This window comes from Phaenicophaeus curvirostris, chromosome 5, assembly GCF_032191515.1.
Source record: "Phaenicophaeus curvirostris isolate KB17595 chromosome 5, BPBGC_Pcur_1.0, whole genome shotgun sequence".
Taxonomy (NCBI): Eukaryota; Metazoa; Chordata; class Aves; order Cuculiformes; family Cuculidae; genus Phaenicophaeus; species Phaenicophaeus curvirostris.
The window spans coordinates 52560813-52579534 of record NC_091396.1 but is presented as its reverse complement, the minus strand read 5'-3'; the positions used below and the strand labels follow the sequence as shown (position 1 = coordinate 52579534).

Below are 18722 nucleotides of genomic sequence, written 5' to 3'. Positions count from 1 at the left end.
CAGTTGTAATTTTGTGGCTGTAGTGGGTTGAGACTGGAATGTATAATTCTAGAATAGGACTTCTTTTCTTTAAATTGCTGTCTTTATACTAGAAATAGTATTCTGTGTGTATGTAAACCAGATGTACAAATGAAATCATCAATATGCTGTTGGAGACTTCAAGTTATTGACATTCTGGTACTGTCTGTCTTAACTCAGTAACCCCAAGTACCCTTGTTTTCAGCCCTTCTGTAGTATATCTCTGCTCACTTCTTCCAAATCTGCTCCATCCCCTTTCAGGAGACTTATCCCCTGTCTCTTCTTCAGAAGACATATTTCATGAAAGAGTAAATCCCAATGCAGCAGTGGGTATGAAGAAACTGTAGCAGACTTGCCAGGAGTCAGAATACCTGCCTCTTGGTTCGCTTTCCCCTTGCCTGTTGGAGGAGGTGCTCCCTGTCTGGCATACTTTGTGCTTTGCTTGACAGGGAGGCCAGGGCGGTGGCCTAGAGCAGCCAACTGCAGCTTCCTGACTCAGAAAATGATGCTTTGCTGCCCTCATTCTGTGCTGAGTAGCTGAGTACCGACAAACATCACAGCTTTTGTTTCTGCTCCTCTGCATGGTCTTTCTCGGGAGGGTCTGTACACAAAGCTGTGTGGACAAAAATCCCACCTCTGTTACAGTTCATAGACTTCTGTGAATCCACTCTAAACCATAGTGACTCAAATTCAAATCTGCAGCTTAAAAATGTTTTAAACAGTCAAATAATATCCATTAACTGAAGGAGGTTCTAGTATGGCTGAGCTGGCTTTCCAGTTGTTCATCCAGGCATGACAGCAGACATGATGTTTCACGTGCCTTTAAAAGGTAAATGAATAGCTGGAATCTTGAAACACAATTAAAAGTATTATACTTTTAGTCAGAATTTAACCTCGTTTGCAGCGCTGGTCTGTAGGGTACTTCTGTTTCTCCTCTCACTGGGAGTTGTATAACCCTTTATAGTACAGGTATAGCCATATGTATTATCCCTCCAGGATCAAAGTGCGTTTGTAACACAGTCATCGATTTTTGCTTTGCTTTTCTTAGGGTGTGAAGATATTATTGCTGAGAGCATCTCACTAGACACCTTAATTGCCATTCTGAAGTGGAGCTCTCAGCCATATGGTTCCAAGTGGGTACATCGTCAAGCACTACATTTCCTCTGTGAGGAATTTACCCAGGTCATGACTTCAGATGTCTTCTATGAACTCAGCAAGGACCACCTGCTCACAGCTATTCAGTCGGACTATTTACAGGTAACCCACAAAGCAGAACACAGCTGCTTCTCCTTGGAGGAGGATGTGTTGTCCCATTGCTAGGAAGAGCTTGGGAGTAGTTCATTTTAAATTGTAGACAAGAGTGGGTTTGTGTGCGCACTAAACATTCCTTTGCAATATGTAAAGAATAAATTTGAAGTAGTGATTCAGAGAACTGTTTTATTCTTGGCTTGTAACGCAACCCAAACTGGTGGTATATGCTGTTGCTTAGAAGCTCAATAGCAGTTTAGAAATGACTGCAAATTATTTTAAACAAAGCATTTCTGAACCTAATATTTGGCTTGCGTGTTTAAGTGTTTCATAAAAATTGCATGGTGGTAGTAGTTCTGCTGTAAAAATGTACATCCTAGTTCAGGCAGCGGGAGCTAGTAAACCAGTAATCATTCAGAAGGCTTAATTTATTCTTTAGTGGAGACATAAAAATACCTTTTCTGACAAGTATTGCAGAATTTATTTTTTTGTGAGTTTAACTTCTTTGTGACCATACTGACTAATAGAAAGGTTGTGGAGTTTTGCTGCCTTTTTTCTTCAGGGGAGATATTTATAATGATGACTAGCATTTCATAGCTTAAAGGTGTCTGGATTTCTTTTTTTTTTATTAAATTATATCAATCCCAATACTAGTCTGTTGTTTTTCTTAGTATGAGGTGTTAGAGATTATTTGAAGATTTTTTTTAAGTTTTGTTTACTTTAAACATTTTAGGAATTACAGTAACAATGCTGTTGATAATTCATGACAGTGTTTATTATGACTAAATATTTTAGTCTAGTTGATAAGAAATTAGGTAAATAAATTTAAATTTTTTAGTACAGGAATTCTTTCCCCCCTCTAAAAAATGTCAAGTGGTTAGCACATGTATATAGCTATGAACAGAGTGAAGTTGCTTTATTTATAGTGTTGCTGAAAAACATTTCTTTTCATCTAGATTATAATTTATTTGATTTTATTATTTTCATAGCTTTCCAGGCTATGCAGATGCTGAATTTGTAACTTGTTAAACAAGAAATCCGAGCACCCAGTGTTAGAATTGCCCCTTTTAATTACCTTAAATCATTTAAATATAATACCTGTAAGGTTTCGTAATAGACAATTTTTTTTCCTTCTGTAGAAAAAAATATTGTTTACTCTTAGGGATTCAATAAATTACATCATAAATCTAGAAATTACGGTGGTGATATACCTGCAGTACTACCTTAAAATGTTTGGAGGTAGTGGTATAGCAGATCATAAAGTACAAATATTTACTTTGTTCTTGGGGCACTTGTGCTTCCTTATAGTTGTAAAAGACTTGTGTATGTGACTTTTTTCATGTATGTGTGTTTGTGACATTAAACTAAACATATACGGATTGCTGACTTTCTCTTTCTACCAGGCAAGTGAACAAGATATTCTTAAATATCTGATTAAATGGGGAGAACACCAGTTGATGAAGAGAATAGCTGATCGAGGTAAGGATCCTTCAAACCGCACAGTAATAAACTAAAATGTGTGGAAGTTTTTTTGTGTGTATTCTGTAACTTCAGGAGATTTAATCTATTTTGTTCGCAGTATGGTCAAAACTAAACAAATGCGCTTAAAAAAAGTTCTTTTGCACTCTGAAAAATGAGAACACAGGCGTTCTGAGGGAGCTGGGATCATTTAGCCTCAAGAAGAAAAGGCTTAAGGGGGATCTTGGCAAAGTCTAGAAATATCTAGTAGCAGAAAGCCAAGTAAATAGGCACACACTCATTTATTGGCACCCCAGACAGGATGAGAGGCAGTGAAGCATTAACTGGAATACAGGAAATTCTGTTTAAACACAAGAAACTGTGAAGATGGTAATTCAGTGGAACAGGTTGCCCAGAGTAGTTACGGGCTCTCCATCCTTGGAGGTACTCAAACCTCAATTGGGTTTAGTCATGGGCAGGCTGCTCTGTGCCCGAGGAGGTGTGGGGAGATGGTGGTGGTTGTGACTGGACCAGACTTTGAGAGGTCCTTTCAACCTCTGCAACTGTCTGATTTTTAAGTTTGGTTGATTTCCTGTTGTCTCAAAATTATTTTTATTGTAATTACTTTATCAAATAAAAAAACCTCTACAGTCTCTTTTACTTTTCTGTCCTCACAAAAGCTTCTTACAGTAGTCTTATTCTTGGTTTTCTTTGTCAGCATTCTACTTTAGCTTGTGTACATTTCTCCCACAGAAATCTGCGATAGTGACAAACAGACCATCAAGTGACATCAGTGTTTTTCCTAAAGTAGAAGTAAATTTATTTTTATTAGCTCAGATGCATGTTATTGCTGCACTGGTAACTTCAGGGGCAATCTCAGGTGTTGAATGTGGCAAGTAGACTAAATATATATTTCCCAAATAACAAATGCAAGTAACTTGTCATTCATCCCCACAACAAAGTGTCAGTGAGATAATACACGGAGAGGAACAGAAAGAGAAGAAACTACCTGTGTGAAAACAGTACAATGCTGGTGTGGCTACTGTCTTTGTAAATCTGGCCATGTTTTCAAAGTCCACTGTTATTGTTTGCTTGCCAACTGCTTTGTCATAGATGTGTATGAAATGCAGCAAAAAGTCAGTTTAAATATGTGCTTTTAGTGGCTCGAGGAAGTATTAACCTTCTGTCTAGAAAACAAGATTTTTTTAAAAATATGTATCTTAAGGCACATTGGAACAGAATGGAGCCAGTTAAACAGTAACAGACTTGAACTGTGGGAGAAGCTGCTCATTTGGAGTAACTGTGCAACTTTTCCATAACTTTCTGTAAGGCCTGTAACTCTTACTTTCCTATTTAAATTTTTAATATAAACCTATTTTTTGTTCCTTCCCGCAGAGCCCAATTTATTGAGCGGTACTGCTCACAGTGTGAACAAGAGAGGTGTGAAGAGGAGAGATCTTGACATTGAGGAGCTGAGAGAGATCCTGTCTCCACTTTTACCTTTTGTCCGTATTGAGCACATCTTACCCATGAATAGTGAAGTACTGAGTGATGCAGTAAGTCAGTAGTCTCATATAAATATAATCTCTCAATTCCTTGTAGTTCAGGTTCTTCAGTGTTTGGGTTTTCTGGGTTTTATTGTGTATTAGCTCCTAAAATGTTAGTGCTCAGAGTAATACGTGTATAACTCTTTCTGGTTAAATTTTCTGTACTTTAAATCCATCAGAAGGCTAAAGAAAAATTGGTGGCATAATGATTCAGTGTAAGAAATGCATTTCTTGCGAGCTTTCCTCATATTTCTACTTAAAAACCCGTGAAACTGTTTCTTGATTTTTAAAGATGAAGAGAGGCCTGATTAGTACTCCTCCTTCAGACATGCTACCAACATCAGAAGGTGGAAAGTCAAATGCCTGGCTGCGGCAAAAAAATGCTGGAATATATGTGCGGCCAAGACTGTTCTCACCATATGTGGAGGAGGCTAAGGTAATAGTCATTAATGTTTGAGTATTGTTAATCTACTGTCACCAGAGTGTTCTGTAAACAGGGAAAGATTTTGGTATGTTTTGTCTCTTTTTGCATGTACTGGCCTGAAATACTAACATTTTCAATTTAACAAGACTTACAAGATTGATCATCAGGCTCAAGTCTCTAGAACTGGTCAGAAAAATTTCAACAAAATTTTTATTTGTTGCAATTGAAATGTTTGCGAGACAGATCTTGATGAAATTCCACCGGAAACAAAGCAGCGTTCTGAGGGAAACCTCCCTGGTTTCCAGCCAGTTTGCCGGCCCAGCTCCTCGGCAGCCCTCCTGGCAGGCGGATGGCAAGGTGAGAGCCTGAGAGTCCCAGTTTGCAGCTAGTCAGCAACCTTGGTGCCAGGTCTTTCAGGCTCCCCAGCTCCCACTAGAGCTGGGTGGAGAACTAATATTCCACTCGGCAGAGGACTCTGATATTTCATCTTCTTGTTTGAATCAGAACATATCCAAAATTCTTTGGATCCTCCGCAAAATGGAATAAATAACTTGTGTCCAGTTTGACTGAAGTTCTATGTGTCCCATTCAAGCAGTACCTTCCCTATTTAATATCTTGCATGAGGACTGTCAAACTGAGTATCTTGTAGCATTTCTGATGGTGATATGTGGTGGCAGGGTGAAGATGGCTCTGTCTGGGGCAGAAGCACATCATGTTCTACTTGACAGAATGGAACCCCTGTAGGTCACTAACTAGCTCCATTGCTTAGGGCAGCTCTGACTGAAGTCGAGCTCCAGAGTCCCAGTAGAGCAGGTGAATGCAGAGCAAGAGGATTAGGTGAAGCTGTGCACATCCACATTACCTAGAAAGCCTGACCACTGCTCTGGTGAATTTGGAGCTTTTGCCCTGTATTAAAGTACGAAACCATTTTCAGCAGGTGCGAGTTGTTGAAATCCTCTATGAGGGGAGGAATAAAACTACTTTGCATTTTGGGCACAAAGGTTAGACAGCACCAGGTGGCACTGAAACAGCAAAGGAAGACTAGCCAGTTAAAATTTTATGTTGGTTACTTGGGTTGTTGAAACTAACAAAAATCTGTTAAAGAATATGTGGTAAAAGCTTTGTCTTTTAGTATTTGCGTATACAGTATGGGAGTGCTTTAGTAGTAATCTTAAAGTAAAAAGTGCATTTTAAATTTTGTTTTCCCGTGTCCAGAATCATGCTTATTTCTTTGTTTCTATTCATTTCATATTATGCTGTTAATATTTTTAATATTAAAAAACATCATTAGCTGTTTAACCTTAGGGGGAGACTCTCATTATCTGTTAACTGTACGCCTATTCATACTTTAATTATTGTGAAATGCAAAAAATTGTGGATGAGTGATTTCTAATATTTTTTTTTTTGACTCCGCTGTTAGCCTCCCATTTTTGGAAATAAAACTATTCAACTTTAAACGCAAATCCTAAATGAGTATGCCTAAATCCCCTTTTGTTCTTTAAGACATCCAAGGGAAGCATTTCATTTTCAGACCAGCGCCTTCTGTTCGGTGGCACAGCGAGTTGAGACCTATAGGCAGTAATTGTCTGAGACAGAGTCCAGAGTGTCTGGCCTTGAGAAGGTTACTTCTAATCTGACAGGTACAAAATAAACAGAGCAACCTTCCCAAGCTTTATTCACCTGCCTCTTCTTGGCTCTGAAACTCAACTTGGATCTTAACTGGAAAATGGAATAGAAAATGCAGTGGAAAAGGCAAATACTGTTTGGGACCTCAAAAAGTTGCGGGTTAGAGATTGCTAGACTTGTGGCCTCAGGCCTGTGCTTGCAGAATGTCCTGGTCGGGGGGGTGTGTGCAGTGCCTTCACCAGGGCTGTCCTCGCTGTCGTTGCAGTCAGTACTGGATGAGATGATGGTGGAACAAACCGATCTCGTTCGTTTGCGGATGGTCCGAATGTCCAATGTGCCCGACACCCTTTACATGGTAAACAACGCGGTGCCACAGTGCTGTCACATGATTACCCACCAGCAAGTTAGCACTAACCAGTCCAGTCCTCCTTCAGTCATAGCCAATGAGATCCCAGGTAAGGCTGCTGGATCACTTGCAGTGCCGCAATGCCAGTTGATCTCATGTAAGCGGGTGGGAGCTTGGAGCTGGGGAGAGTGAATGTAGATTATTGAATATTATTGTATCCTTGAAGGGTAGTACTGTACAATATGGCCCTCTTTCCACTCAGCAGTAGTCACTCTTGCTGTGGTCTACTCTGAAGACACTACCATTTTTGGCTGGCATAATAAGTAGTTAGAAAGGAAGCTGCTGGAAGGGGTGGTATTTTACCCCACTTGAGCTGAGCAATTTGTAAAACCTTGGACTGGTTAAACACTGAAACACTTGCTGGAGCCTGGCTGTCTGTTCCCAGAGTGGTCTTCAGTTTTCTACAACCATTCATCCAATGTGGGTAAGATACCTAAGGCTGGAAAATGGCAAAATACTGCTTTCTTTTAAAAACAAACAGCAGGGGATCTTAACTTATAGGGCAGTCAGCTTTACTGAGTTTGCCAGAAAAATATTAGAAGTAGACACTCAAAACACACTTCAGTTTACCAAATCCACTTTAGCTTTGAAGTCAAACCAGCTTCATTCCTTGCGTAAGTAACTTGAGTAAGTTTTTATAGGTGGGAGTAGATACAACCTCTTTTGACTTCAGGATACTTAGTGTGACATTCCTCACAGGCGAGCCAGGGAAATATAGTCGTAAAACTACTGTGTATATATTGTAGTTTATGTATGTGATGTTTTGGTCTCAGACTGGAAGAAGGTATCTGATGGGATTGCCAAAGCATCTAGCTCTTCCCACCTTCCCCCTTCCCTGTCAATACTCAAGTGAGTAACCCCAGGGCCTAATACGTTGACCTCAGGTGACCCCTAGGATGATCCCCAGAAGGGTCCTTTGACCTCAAGTGACCCACGGCCCAGTAAGTTGACCTCAGGTGACCTCTCCCCCAGAAGGGCCCTTTGACCTCGAGTTACCCCAGGGCCCAATGAGAATGCACTGGCAAAACTTGCGGTTGATGATGTGTTCGGAGGGTCAGTGGATGTTTTGTAGTGCAGGATTGGATAGCTAATGGACCAAGATGAAATGTAAATTCAGTGCAGAAAGTGGGAACCGTTGTGGTTGTGTCGGTGTAGGCAGCTGCGTGCATACAGGGTGGCTTGAGGGAAGCTCTGTGTAGCAAAGCCTGAAAGTCAACATTGTACAACTCCGTAGAAACTCATACTAAAATACGAAACCAAATGTGTCACAAGACGTGGAGTGATTTTGTCTCAGACAAGTCAAGGATTTGTCTGTCTAGTCTAGCATGCTTATTCCAGCAGTCACCAGAAGTGAGTGTGTAAGGAGTGTGTAGCAGAAAGCACAAAAAATAATTCCCTGTAAAGATCTGTGTGCTTTTCAACTGTTTGCAGCTCAGATGTCCTATGGTGGAAGGAGTTTGTGTGTAGTAATTTCAAATGCATTTTTAATCCATGAGCCTATGCAATCCTTCCTTAAACTTACGTAAGCTTTTGGCATCATTTTCAGATCAAGTATCACATTTTAGTAGATATGGATCAGACTGTAGAAAAGCAAGAAAGATGACATGCCACTAGTCGTCTTCCTTCTCCACTCCCTGTTCCCTGTTGTATAAGCTCTTTGTATATCAATTAATGTCTCCTTTCAGTCAACTATGTTGAAAGGAATAGATAAACTATACTTACAGTTGCTATAGCCAGGGCATAAATAATAGGTTTAAATTGCTGCAAGAAAATTTGATGGGTTAAACACTGCAGTAAGTTTTCTAGTAAGGTTTGTGAAATAGTTTTGATCAATTTTCTTGTGATTCAGGAAGAGACTTGATAAAGCCTAAGAGAAGTCTCTGAAAACTTCTGTAATTTGATAAATTACTAATTGTTTGTTTAGCAGTTTACAGCTGTGGCATCTCAGCAGTGTGTCACAGTACTCTGATTCCCTCTGCCCTGCAGAATATACTCACTGTTAATTGCACGTGAAGTATTTCATCATGAGATGTGACTTAGTTTACTGATCCTAGTTTCCAAATTAGTTGAGAAAGAAATCACATTCTTAGGTGTTTTGCAGAAGTTTTCATGTTCTGAAAAAGTCCAGCTCTGTTGGCAAACATGAGACATCTTGACCAATCTGAAACTCCACTACAGATTGATTCTGTACTATTTAATATATAGGAATTGCTGCCAGCCCTTTGATTTGAGCATGGACCTGGGCTGCGAGCCTGGCTGGTAGTTGGAGCACGGCTGTTGTGTCCTCGTAACTGCTTGCTTTGCTTAGTTCTGTAGGTATTCAGAAGATCTGATTGTTTTGCCTCTGCCTTGTGCTGGGAAGGGTAGATGGAGCCCAGGAGGAGATTCAGGCACGTACCAAAGCTATAACTTGTACAGGAATCCATCCTGAAGCATAGATGCAACACAGGAACTGCCAAAGGGAGAGCTAGACAACGGTGCCTCTGTGCCTGTTAGGTTGGGTCCTTGGAACACAGGGTTCTTTATAGCTTAGATATTGTCCATCTGTTGCTTCCATCTTCCTTGCACCCGCTGTCCATGGACTGTACTTGCATAAATGTTATTGGCAGCATGTCTTGGTGCTCTTCTTACGCCACTGTTGTAAAATGAGTTCAGCCTCTGCTGAAGCCTTTTCTACTTTGAGGCTAGGTTCTGCAGGTAATTGGGTTTCCTTAGCTATTTTTCGGTTTCAGTTTAAATTGGAAATCCTGCAACGACTTGAGAACTATATTTTTTTATACGTGTAATTGCTCTACCATGTGTTTTGCATGAATAATAGTAAAAAAGTCAGAAACAACCCTGAGTTTGAGAAGATTTCATTATTTAATTAAAAAACTTAGATCACTTTTTGTACCTACTCATTTGGAGCACTGCTTAAAAAGTCTCCAAAATCCTCGCTTTTTCAGTGTTGGCAAAATTCTGGTTACAGCTAAACATCTGGCTGCTAAACCAGGATTTTGGAGAACAGTTGAGGCATGTTGATGGTAGTGTGGAAGACTTATTTTCAAGCCTTGATGGCTGGATAGAATTGATTATTTTTCTTTTTGTAGTACTTACACTTATCCTTCATGTACCAATGTAAACCTCATGAAATTGGGACCAGTTGTACTTGCATGGTGTTGGGTTTTCTCCTTCTCTGTAGTGCAAATGTCTCCTCTCACTGTTCTTGCTGTCTGATCCATTTAATTTTTATGAGCTTTTATTACAGACATCTGGTTACGGTAATATATAATGCTGGTAAAGCTCATAAAGGATCAGATGCCAAGACTTAACGTATTCAGAGATGTGGATTTGTCTTCTGTAACATGCACATTTTCCTGAGGACAGAAAGACCACAGAGAAATACCGTTCATCATTAAATAGCACCAAGAAGTGGCATGGGAAAGTTTTGCAACAGGATAAATACCCAAATTATACATTATTTCCTTTTGGAAGCAGTTTTTTTAAATTATTTCAATATGGCTGTATAAAACAATGTCATTTTAACAGGTTTATGTTGGCTTACAGTTTGTGTAATTTTTTTAGAATGATCTTTCTGTAGTTACATACTGGTATTATGGTCTTGTGATTATAGAATTCCACTAGAAGTATGAAGTGTATGCCAGAAATAATCGATGAATTCTTGGCTTGTAGAATTCATGAGGGAACATTCAGCTGTTATTTAAGATATCCTGCCCTCACCTCAAATCACAAAATTTCTGCCTCATAAGGAGTTTACAAAGAAGGCTGCATTTGTGGCTCACTCTGGCGGAAGCTGGGAGGATGCAATGTGTCTTTATCATTTGTATGGTATGTGTGTTATCCCACGTGGCTTAGTGATGCTCCAAGGAGCATGTGTAAGTTGAGCTGTTCTTGGCAGAACGCTTCTTAAAAAGAAAAAAGAAAAAAGCCAAGTCAGCCTGACATTGGATTTTTCCTTCAAAATTAAATCTAGCCATTGCAATCAAACTACCTGTCTCTCAGTTGAAGTAAACTCTGTTATCCTCACTCCTTTCTCTATTATCCCTCCAGTTCCCAATCTCCTCATTGTAAAAGAGATGATCAAACGGCTGCAGGAGCTGCGTCATACTGAGCAGGTGCAGAGAGCGTATGCTCTCAATTGCGGAGAAGGCGCCACCGTCAGTTATGAGATTCAGATTCGTGTGCTGCGGGAATTTGGACTTTCTGATGCTGCTGCTGAACTTCTGCAGGTATGGAAAAGTTGCTGTGTAAGACCACAATTGTTTTGATTCTGTTTTGCTTCTGAATTGACTTGAAAGTATAACCAGCAATAAGAGAACTTCTTCGTGTGTGCACATGCAGTGCAAAAATGCTTTGAAGTGCCTGTATAACTTCAAGAACTGTCCAAGTGCAAATTACAGTGAGTGTGTTGCATTTGATGTGTGGGATTTAATAAATGTGTAAGCGTAATCTATAAATAGTTTTCTCAAGAGTTGCTGCCATTCAGGGTGCTGTTACTGCCACAGATTTTGGGGACAAAAAGCTCTGCAGAAGAGGCAGTTGATGAAAATTCAAAGCAAAACTAGAAATCTGGGCCATGATTTATTATTATTTAAGTCCTAACTAATATAGTAGATCTGCATAGTACGTATCAGGACTGGGAAATGGGAAGTCTTGCTTCTGTTTGTATGCTCCTGTTAAAGCTAATGCATTTATTGGTCAACTTATTCGTGCAGTAAGTTTGATGCTTCTTGTCTCGTGTTCTAAGAAAACCAGGATCTTTGTTCTGTGGTGTCTGTAGTTGCTTCCAGAGTTGGTGAGGTTTCGGACAGCACAACTAGCCTGTTCCAGTGCTAGCAGATTTTCTAGTCCCAGTGCGTGTTAGTTTAAGATATTTTTCTAGGTGGCTTCCTACATTGTTCAGTTACATGCTGTTTTTTTTTTCCTTTGCAGAATCCTCACAAATTCTTTCCTGATGAGCGATTTGGGGATGAGAGCCCACTCTTGACAATGAGACAGTCTGGACGATGTCGTGTTAACAGCACTCCCACTGCAGAAACCATGTTTACAGAACTGGACTCTTTTGTGGCCTTCCACCCACCATTGCCCCCGCCGCCACCTCCGTACCACCCACCAGCAACTCCTATTCATAACCAGTTCAAAGTGGGCTGGAAACAAAGGGTGCCAAATCAACATCCCTCCCGTTCCTTTTCTTACCCATGTAATCACTCGCTGTTCCATTCCCGGACCGCTCCCAAAGCTGCACCGCCTGTGTACTTACCCAGTGTTAAAGCAGCACCTCCTGATTGCACTAACACTACAGGTCTGGGGAGGCAGACGGTGGCTGCAGCAGTAGCAGTGATGGCAGCTGAGAAGCAAGTTGTAAGTATTAAGGTTTCTCCTCCACACCTCTGGCCACTCAGAGTAGCTTATAGAGAGGAGCTGGAGAGAATTTGTACGGTGAAGTAACTTGGCTTTATTAAATTGAAAGTACTTTTGTTAGTTCGGAGAAGAATTCTTCTACCAAACTGTCTGTCAGCATTTTGCAACCCAAAGGCGTGTCCTCATCCCTGGGAGAATGAACATTCCAGGGACAGGAGCATTTCAGAGGGACAGGTGGCACTCAGGAATCTTATGAAATATCATCATTGATCTACATTAAAATGAAGCAGAAGTCAGCTTAGAAGTGAACTGCATGTTATAATTCATGGGTAGAAATAGTGATGATGTTTTGGCTATTCACAGGTAGTCTTTCCCTCAATCAGTACTGATTTCACTAAGGAAGCCGTATAATGATCTTTTTTCCATTAAAAGTTTTTCTACTAGAATGTTTCTATAAAGAAATGCAGGGAGACACCTAGACTTTGCAGGTTGTAAGTTACTAGTAATCAATGATTACTAAAATGGCTTTCAGTAAAAATGATAAGTAGAAGAGGAAATTTCAGCTCTTCTGTCTGGAAGACTGTAATATGGTTGTCTCACTGCAGGATTGCCTATAGGTGTAAGTGAGAGCAATGCCGTGCAACTCCCCTGCACCCGGCACGCAGTCAGCTCTGTAACTGTTGTTCCCCTCAGCCCCTGAAGCTGCCATGTGTACACAGACATGTGCCTGCAATTAGTTTACTTTAAAATATTGAATGCAAGCAGAAGGGTTGCTTCTATAGTGACAAAATAGATGTTTCATGGCCTCTCCACACTGGAACTCTGTGTTTTAACAAACTGCTTGTAAAGTTCTGCACAGCGTGCCGTGTTTAATTTGGTAATTGCAAGTGGCTTAAAGCAAAGTTACCTTTGAGAGTGTGACAGGACATTGTAATTTACCACATATGTGAGACAAGATAATCTAAGAAGGATCTGTTATTGTGGCACAGCAGGAAGGTGAGGGTTGGAGTATACGTATGTTCTTTAAACAGTGTAGGAGACTTACAGGCTGAGGTTGGTCTAGGCCAAAGTAGATTAGGAAAATGCCATTTTGAATTACAGGAACCATCCTAAGTGCAATTTGTGTTTAGCTTTTGCTTTGTTTCCATGGACCCATTTCTTTTCTTTTTCAGTGTACTCAGCCCTTGCTAAATGAACTGATGCCAGATATCGCAATGGGTGTGTCAGCAATGTCTTTAAAAGACCGAAGATTACCAGAGCTCACGGTTAACACAGAATTAAGCCAGACGGTTACAGAGGTAGGGCCTGGTCCACCCCAGCACATTTCATGTATTCAGAACAGACACATGCCCACTTCTCGAAAGAAACATGCAATAGAGCAGAAAATAGATGCTCGAGAAAATCAGCAGGAATATCCTGACTTCTATGACTTCTCTAATGCTGCATGCAGACCCTCTACTCCAGCACCCAACAGGCACAGTCCCTCACCTTCACAAGGCATGTATTTTGGCCCGGATTTGTATAGCCACAATAAGGCATCACCAAGTGGCTTAAAGTCAGCCTATCTACCTTCCCAGATATCTCCTAAAAAGCAAGAGGATTCTAGGAGGGAATACCTGCTCTCCCAAGATGGGCATCAACACAGACAAAAGAATGAGCCAATACACCTCGATGTCTTAGAACAACCTCCCCAGCGACTGGACTTGGCATTGGCTACCCAGGAAAATGCTGGTAATGGTCCAGTTCACGTCCGGGGAAGAACAAAAATGGAGACAGATTTAACCTACGGGCTAACCTCCAACAGACCTTCGCTGTCTGCGTACACCTCTGAAATGCAAGAAGAGAGGCCCAGTAGGAGACTGGCAGATGAGGAGGCACTGGAGCATGGAGCACAGAGAAACGCAGATTTGGAAAGGGAAGATGCAGTAAGCAGAGGGAGGAGGTCTCCAAACAAGCCAGACTTCCTGTATAAGAAATCTGCTCTATGAAAGCAACCTCCACTATTTCTCTGTGCCTAAGAGTTGTAAACATCCCATTCTTTGCAAGTTTTGGCCTGACTTCTGTCAGACAAATCCATTCATGCCAGCAGATGAATTCAGCTTCTCTCACTTCTTTTGTACATACATTGCTTTGTTAGAGACAGCACATCATCAGTTTGGGTTTAATGCTGCTTCTGTTTTTATTTGGTGGGAAATTTTTTTGAGCAAATTTTAATTAAGCCTTTTAAAAAAAAAAAAAGCTGGTACCTTTTTCTACAACCTGGTAGCCTTTTGCACCTGTACATCTATTTTAGTGTATTAGTTTTGTACTAATATGTTAAACTTTATTGTCACATTTAAAGGACTGTATTTTCATACTTTTGCATTTTCCCTTTCACCTGCCAATTCCGGTGTGCATTGGTTTGCACATTATGAAATGTATTTTCTTATGAGATAGTAACAATGTGTTTATTTTTTAATTATAGGAATTCCAAAGAACAGCACATCAAAATACTACACTTTTAGTTAGGTTTTTGTTTGTTTAGATCTGAAATCTTCCTGATTTTTACAACTACGGCAAGAATCCAGTCTAAAGTTTTGTTTGAAAAGTCTTGGCAGCTGGGCTTATCCTTATATTGCAAGCCTACTTCAAGAATTATATTTGGGTTTTTAAGAGTCCAGGGGGGATATTTAGAAGTCCAAATCCCAGTGAAATTCCCTGGGAATTGACAGTCTGATTCTGTTTGCATTCTGGTTCACTTGTGACCATGGACAACTCCACGGCCCCCCAGAAGCACTGACAAAACAGACTAGAATTGTTCATTTGCCCATGCAGAATTATGTCTAGAAATGCTGTAAAAATTATAATAGTAACTTGTTCTTCCAGCTACCCATCCGTGAGGGTAAGCGAAGACCAGAGTTGAGGATTCATGCTGAATCCAAGAGTGTCAGGAAGACAAGGCATATAGTGTCTTTTCTGTTGCCTGAACGGTAACCCTCCCCTCCAGGGGGTTCCCTCTCCAACTGAGGTGCTGAGGTGACTGCTCATTGCCTTGTGTTCTCCTGCCTGTGATTAAAAAAGGGCTTCACTCTTAGTGATGTCGTTCAGTGTTCCTTGCCCAATCTGAAGCGTTGCTGTCTTCATAACTGCAGCTGTTCTGTGAGCAAAATCAAAGTGAAGAGTAGCTGCTCTAGTATCATGAAATGTGTGAAGCTTTAGCACTTTTAAATTATATTTCTACTTCCCAGCTTTGCTTTTTTAAAAGGATACAAATGGGATTTATCTCTTCAGATGAAGAGGGAGCGACCGTGATCTGGGCTGGGCTCCCTGCCACGCGACTGGGGCTAAGGAATGCGCCGGGTTAACGGTTGTCGTTAAGTGCATCCTTCATATTTAAAATGCAGTTTTTACCACGGATTCATTGCGTTTAGTATAGGGGTCTGATGCTACTGCAGTGTAGTGATTACTAGTAAAGGCCTGTTTGGGTTTTTTAAGTACAGTTTCTATAATGAATTTCTGTGTAGTAGAAAACTGTGACCCAAGGACTATTTTAAGGTTAGGTTGAGTGGTTTCCTGCAGTCCAAAATGCTTAATGCTTTTTAAACAGGAATCTTGCTGCAACTTTTGGTTTTGGTTGATGGCAGATTCTTACCTAACCTGTCTCATTGAAGTATGCAAGGCCTGGTAGCACCACCACAGTGTGATTGAAATATTGAATACTGAATTTCCAAACTACCACATAGCTTCTAGATGAATGAAGATATGGGTGTTTGAACCAATAAATCCTAGTGTCTTCTGCAATCACACATCCATAGGCCTCCTCCTTCTGGAAAGGTCTGCAGATGCTCCTTTTGAGATGCAGTCATGGAAGGTGTGGTGTAGGATTGGAGGGGAGACTTAGCTGAACTGTGCAGGTGATGTCTCATGGGTGACAGGAGATAGGGTTTTTTTCCCCGTCTGTCAGTCTTTTTAGTTTGTTTGGGTTTTTGACCACAGTCAAGATGCTTGGTGGTCCTGGCCTCTTGGCCAATATGTGGTATTTCTATGGGACTGCAGTGTAGAACATTGTTAAATGCAAGAAGGTGTTGGTAGGGGGACGGTGCTGCAGCAGGTTGGGGACTGAGGTTTGCCAAGTTTCCTCTGAAGATTTGAGCACAGCGCTCTCTGACTGCATAGCTCTGCTGGACTCACGCTTGCCAGCACCACAAGCATTAATATTCATCCCACAAAACTCACTGAAACTCATGTCTCATGCCTATGTTGGTAGCTTAGTTACTAAAGTGTCATAGCTGTCCTTGGAAGACTTACTATTTATTTTTACCTAAAATCAATAGATGTACCTTGAGAAAACTATTTTAGTTGCCGTAGTTTGATGGGGCACTGTGTGCCTGGACAGAGACAGGGCTGAAATCTACAGGTGTAACTGTCAAGCTTGAAATCTGGGGGGACGTGGCTGATGAAGACTGAGAAGTTTTGAGGTTATGGCTTGAGGTAAATCATTAAATGCTTTGGCTTTGGAATAAGCTGGTGAGAAATGCCTCAGGGTAGGGGGACAACATGTCTGCATTTTAAAATACAAAATTGCTTCTGAAGCCTCAGCAGCTGAGCAGTGTTTAAAAGAGGATAAAGCGTTTAAAAGTAGGTGCAAAATACAAGACAAGTTCTTCTGAGGCCACAGAGACAATCAGGCTGTGTAGACAATCTGTGTTTTCACTTGTATGTTTTGAGTTGGGAAGAAGATAGCAGCTATCGGCAGCCGATTCCAAGTGGAAAAGATGGATTTGTCAGATTCCTGGAACTGTATGTTTGGTTTTTTTTCACACTAGCATAGGGTTTCCTACCTAGTTGGATGTGTGGAGAGATGTGGGGGAGAGAGACCATCATTATCCTTCACGGAAGCATATTGTTCAGAAGCTGATGTTCGTACTGCATCTCAGTGGCAGCACCCCCGCGCCTGCCCGTGCTACCTGCTGCTTCTGGTTCCCTGTCTACTGAAACTTTGGTGCCGACGCTCCTTGTTTACATGAAGCACTTTCTGATTAGGCTGGAAATGAACATCTTTTTCTCCTCTGAGTTTGATGGAGATAAGATTACTGATTATACTTTGCCTGAGGATAGAGGTATGAACATTAAGTTTTCTGGGATGAGGAAGACTCGTGCTCCGTGTTCTCTTTAATAAGAGAGAGCTCAGACTTTTATTTAGTGAACATGCAAAAACTTCTTGCTCCCCTTTCCTTGGCCCCCTCTTCTTTTCCTTAATATATGGATGAGTAACTTAATTCCTGAAAACAGTTCTTCCTTTGAAATGTTTTGTTGTTTCACACTTACCTGTAGTTGTGTGTTAATAACTGCTGTGTCGATTGGCAGTTTCATGTTGTATTTTTCCTGTTCTTGAGGAGTTTCAATTCAGAAAGTTAAGGCTGTGGCCACCTGTACTTGTAAGCCCTGGGGTTTGGTCCTGGAACGTCCCAAATGTTTGTTTTGGGGGTTTCTTTGGTTTGGGTTTGGTGGGATTTTTTGGGTTTGATTTGGGTTTTTTTGGTTTTTTTGGTTGATTGGTTGTTTGGGGTTTTTTTTTGTTTGGTTTGGGTTTTTTTGAAAGAATCCTAGTGCTGTTTCAGACGTGGTTCTTTCTCCTAATAATTCTGTGCTTCTGTGGGGGAGGTGGTGCTGGGCTCTGCCGAATGCAGGGGACAGCCGAGGGATGAAAGTGTAAAACGGTATTGGCGTTTCTGTAATTGTCTGTACTGCCAGGAGCAGCCCTGCCGCTGGCAGCGTTACGGTTCTGTTTCTTGTCTTTGTGGTGTTACTGGTATAAAGTCAAGTGCCTTCAATGCTAAAGGCTCAGAAAACTTTCTTAAAACTGACTCCATGTCCTATGCAAGTGTTTTTTCTACAACCTGCATAACCAGTACTTTGTAAAACTTGTTTACGCTTCAATTGTACATAGTGTTTTTTAAAAAAAAAAATAGTATTTTTATTTAGGTACCTCCAGACTTGAATTCTAGTCTTGTGTGATGCATTGTAAAACAATACATTTCTCTTTTGAGTACCATTACAGTTGTAAAAAGGTTTTCACTGGTTCTATTTTTCTACTGTTGCTGAGAAGCATGTAACACTGACTTTATCCTACATATAGTTGGCATTTCAAATAAATGGCTTGTATAGAACAGGCTTGTGCGACTCCTTCCAGCAGCTGCGCCCTCGTTACTCCAAACTTTGGGTCCAACCGACAGCTGGGGTGGAAGGGGTGGGTTATACAAACTTTAAGGTGCCCTTTAAGAGTAAAGGCTCTTAAAACCAACAAGGTTTGTCATTCCTACTGGAAAAAAAGTGCACAGCAATGCTTTGAACATCAGGGCTGTGACTGATACAAACCCGTGTAAAAGAGAACCAGCCACCCGGGTGTGTTGAAGCAGCTTCTTAGAAAGGAAAAGCACTCAGTGAACTGTTTGAGTGAGTTGTTCTGGCCAGGGCCTCGGAGCGAGACTCTTTGCGCTTGAAGGCAACGGGTTCACTCTGCAAGGCTGAGGGACTCAGCCCTTGATCTAGGAGACAGCGTCTGTCTCCAGGTGCTCTTGCCCTGTGTCAGCTGAACATTCGTTGCCTCCTTCACAGGAACAAGTGCTGTGCTGCGTCAGAGATGCAACTACAG

At 41.0% G+C, this 18722-nt stretch overlaps 1 protein-coding gene across 2 annotated transcripts in view; it reads left to right on the top strand.

The window, feature by feature from the left end:
- BTBD7 (BTB domain containing 7) overlaps window positions 1–18237 on the top strand; it is a 54988-nt gene extending 36751 nt beyond the window's left edge. Inside the window, exons 4-12 of one of the 2 annotated variants that reach the window (XM_069858694.1) lie at window positions 1067–1275; window positions 2670–2745; window positions 4120–4280; window positions 4564–4707; window positions 4939–5052; window positions 6587–6776; window positions 10778–10956; window positions 11660–12088; window positions 13261–18237. In XM_069858694.1, coding sequence (XP_069714795.1) covers window positions 1067–1275; window positions 2670–2745; window positions 4120–4280; window positions 4564–4707; window positions 4939–5052; window positions 6587–6776; window positions 10778–10956; window positions 11660–12088; window positions 13261–14076 — 2318 coding nt within the window. In that variant the 3' untranslated portion in view covers window positions 14077–18237. The remainder of the gene's footprint in view (window positions 1–1066; window positions 1276–2669; window positions 2746–4119; window positions 4281–4563; window positions 4708–4938; window positions 5053–6586; window positions 6777–10777; window positions 10957–11659; window positions 12089–13260) is intronic. The other variant, XM_069858695.1, reaches the window with a different exon arrangement.
- Window positions 18238–18722: the final 485 nt, after the last annotated feature.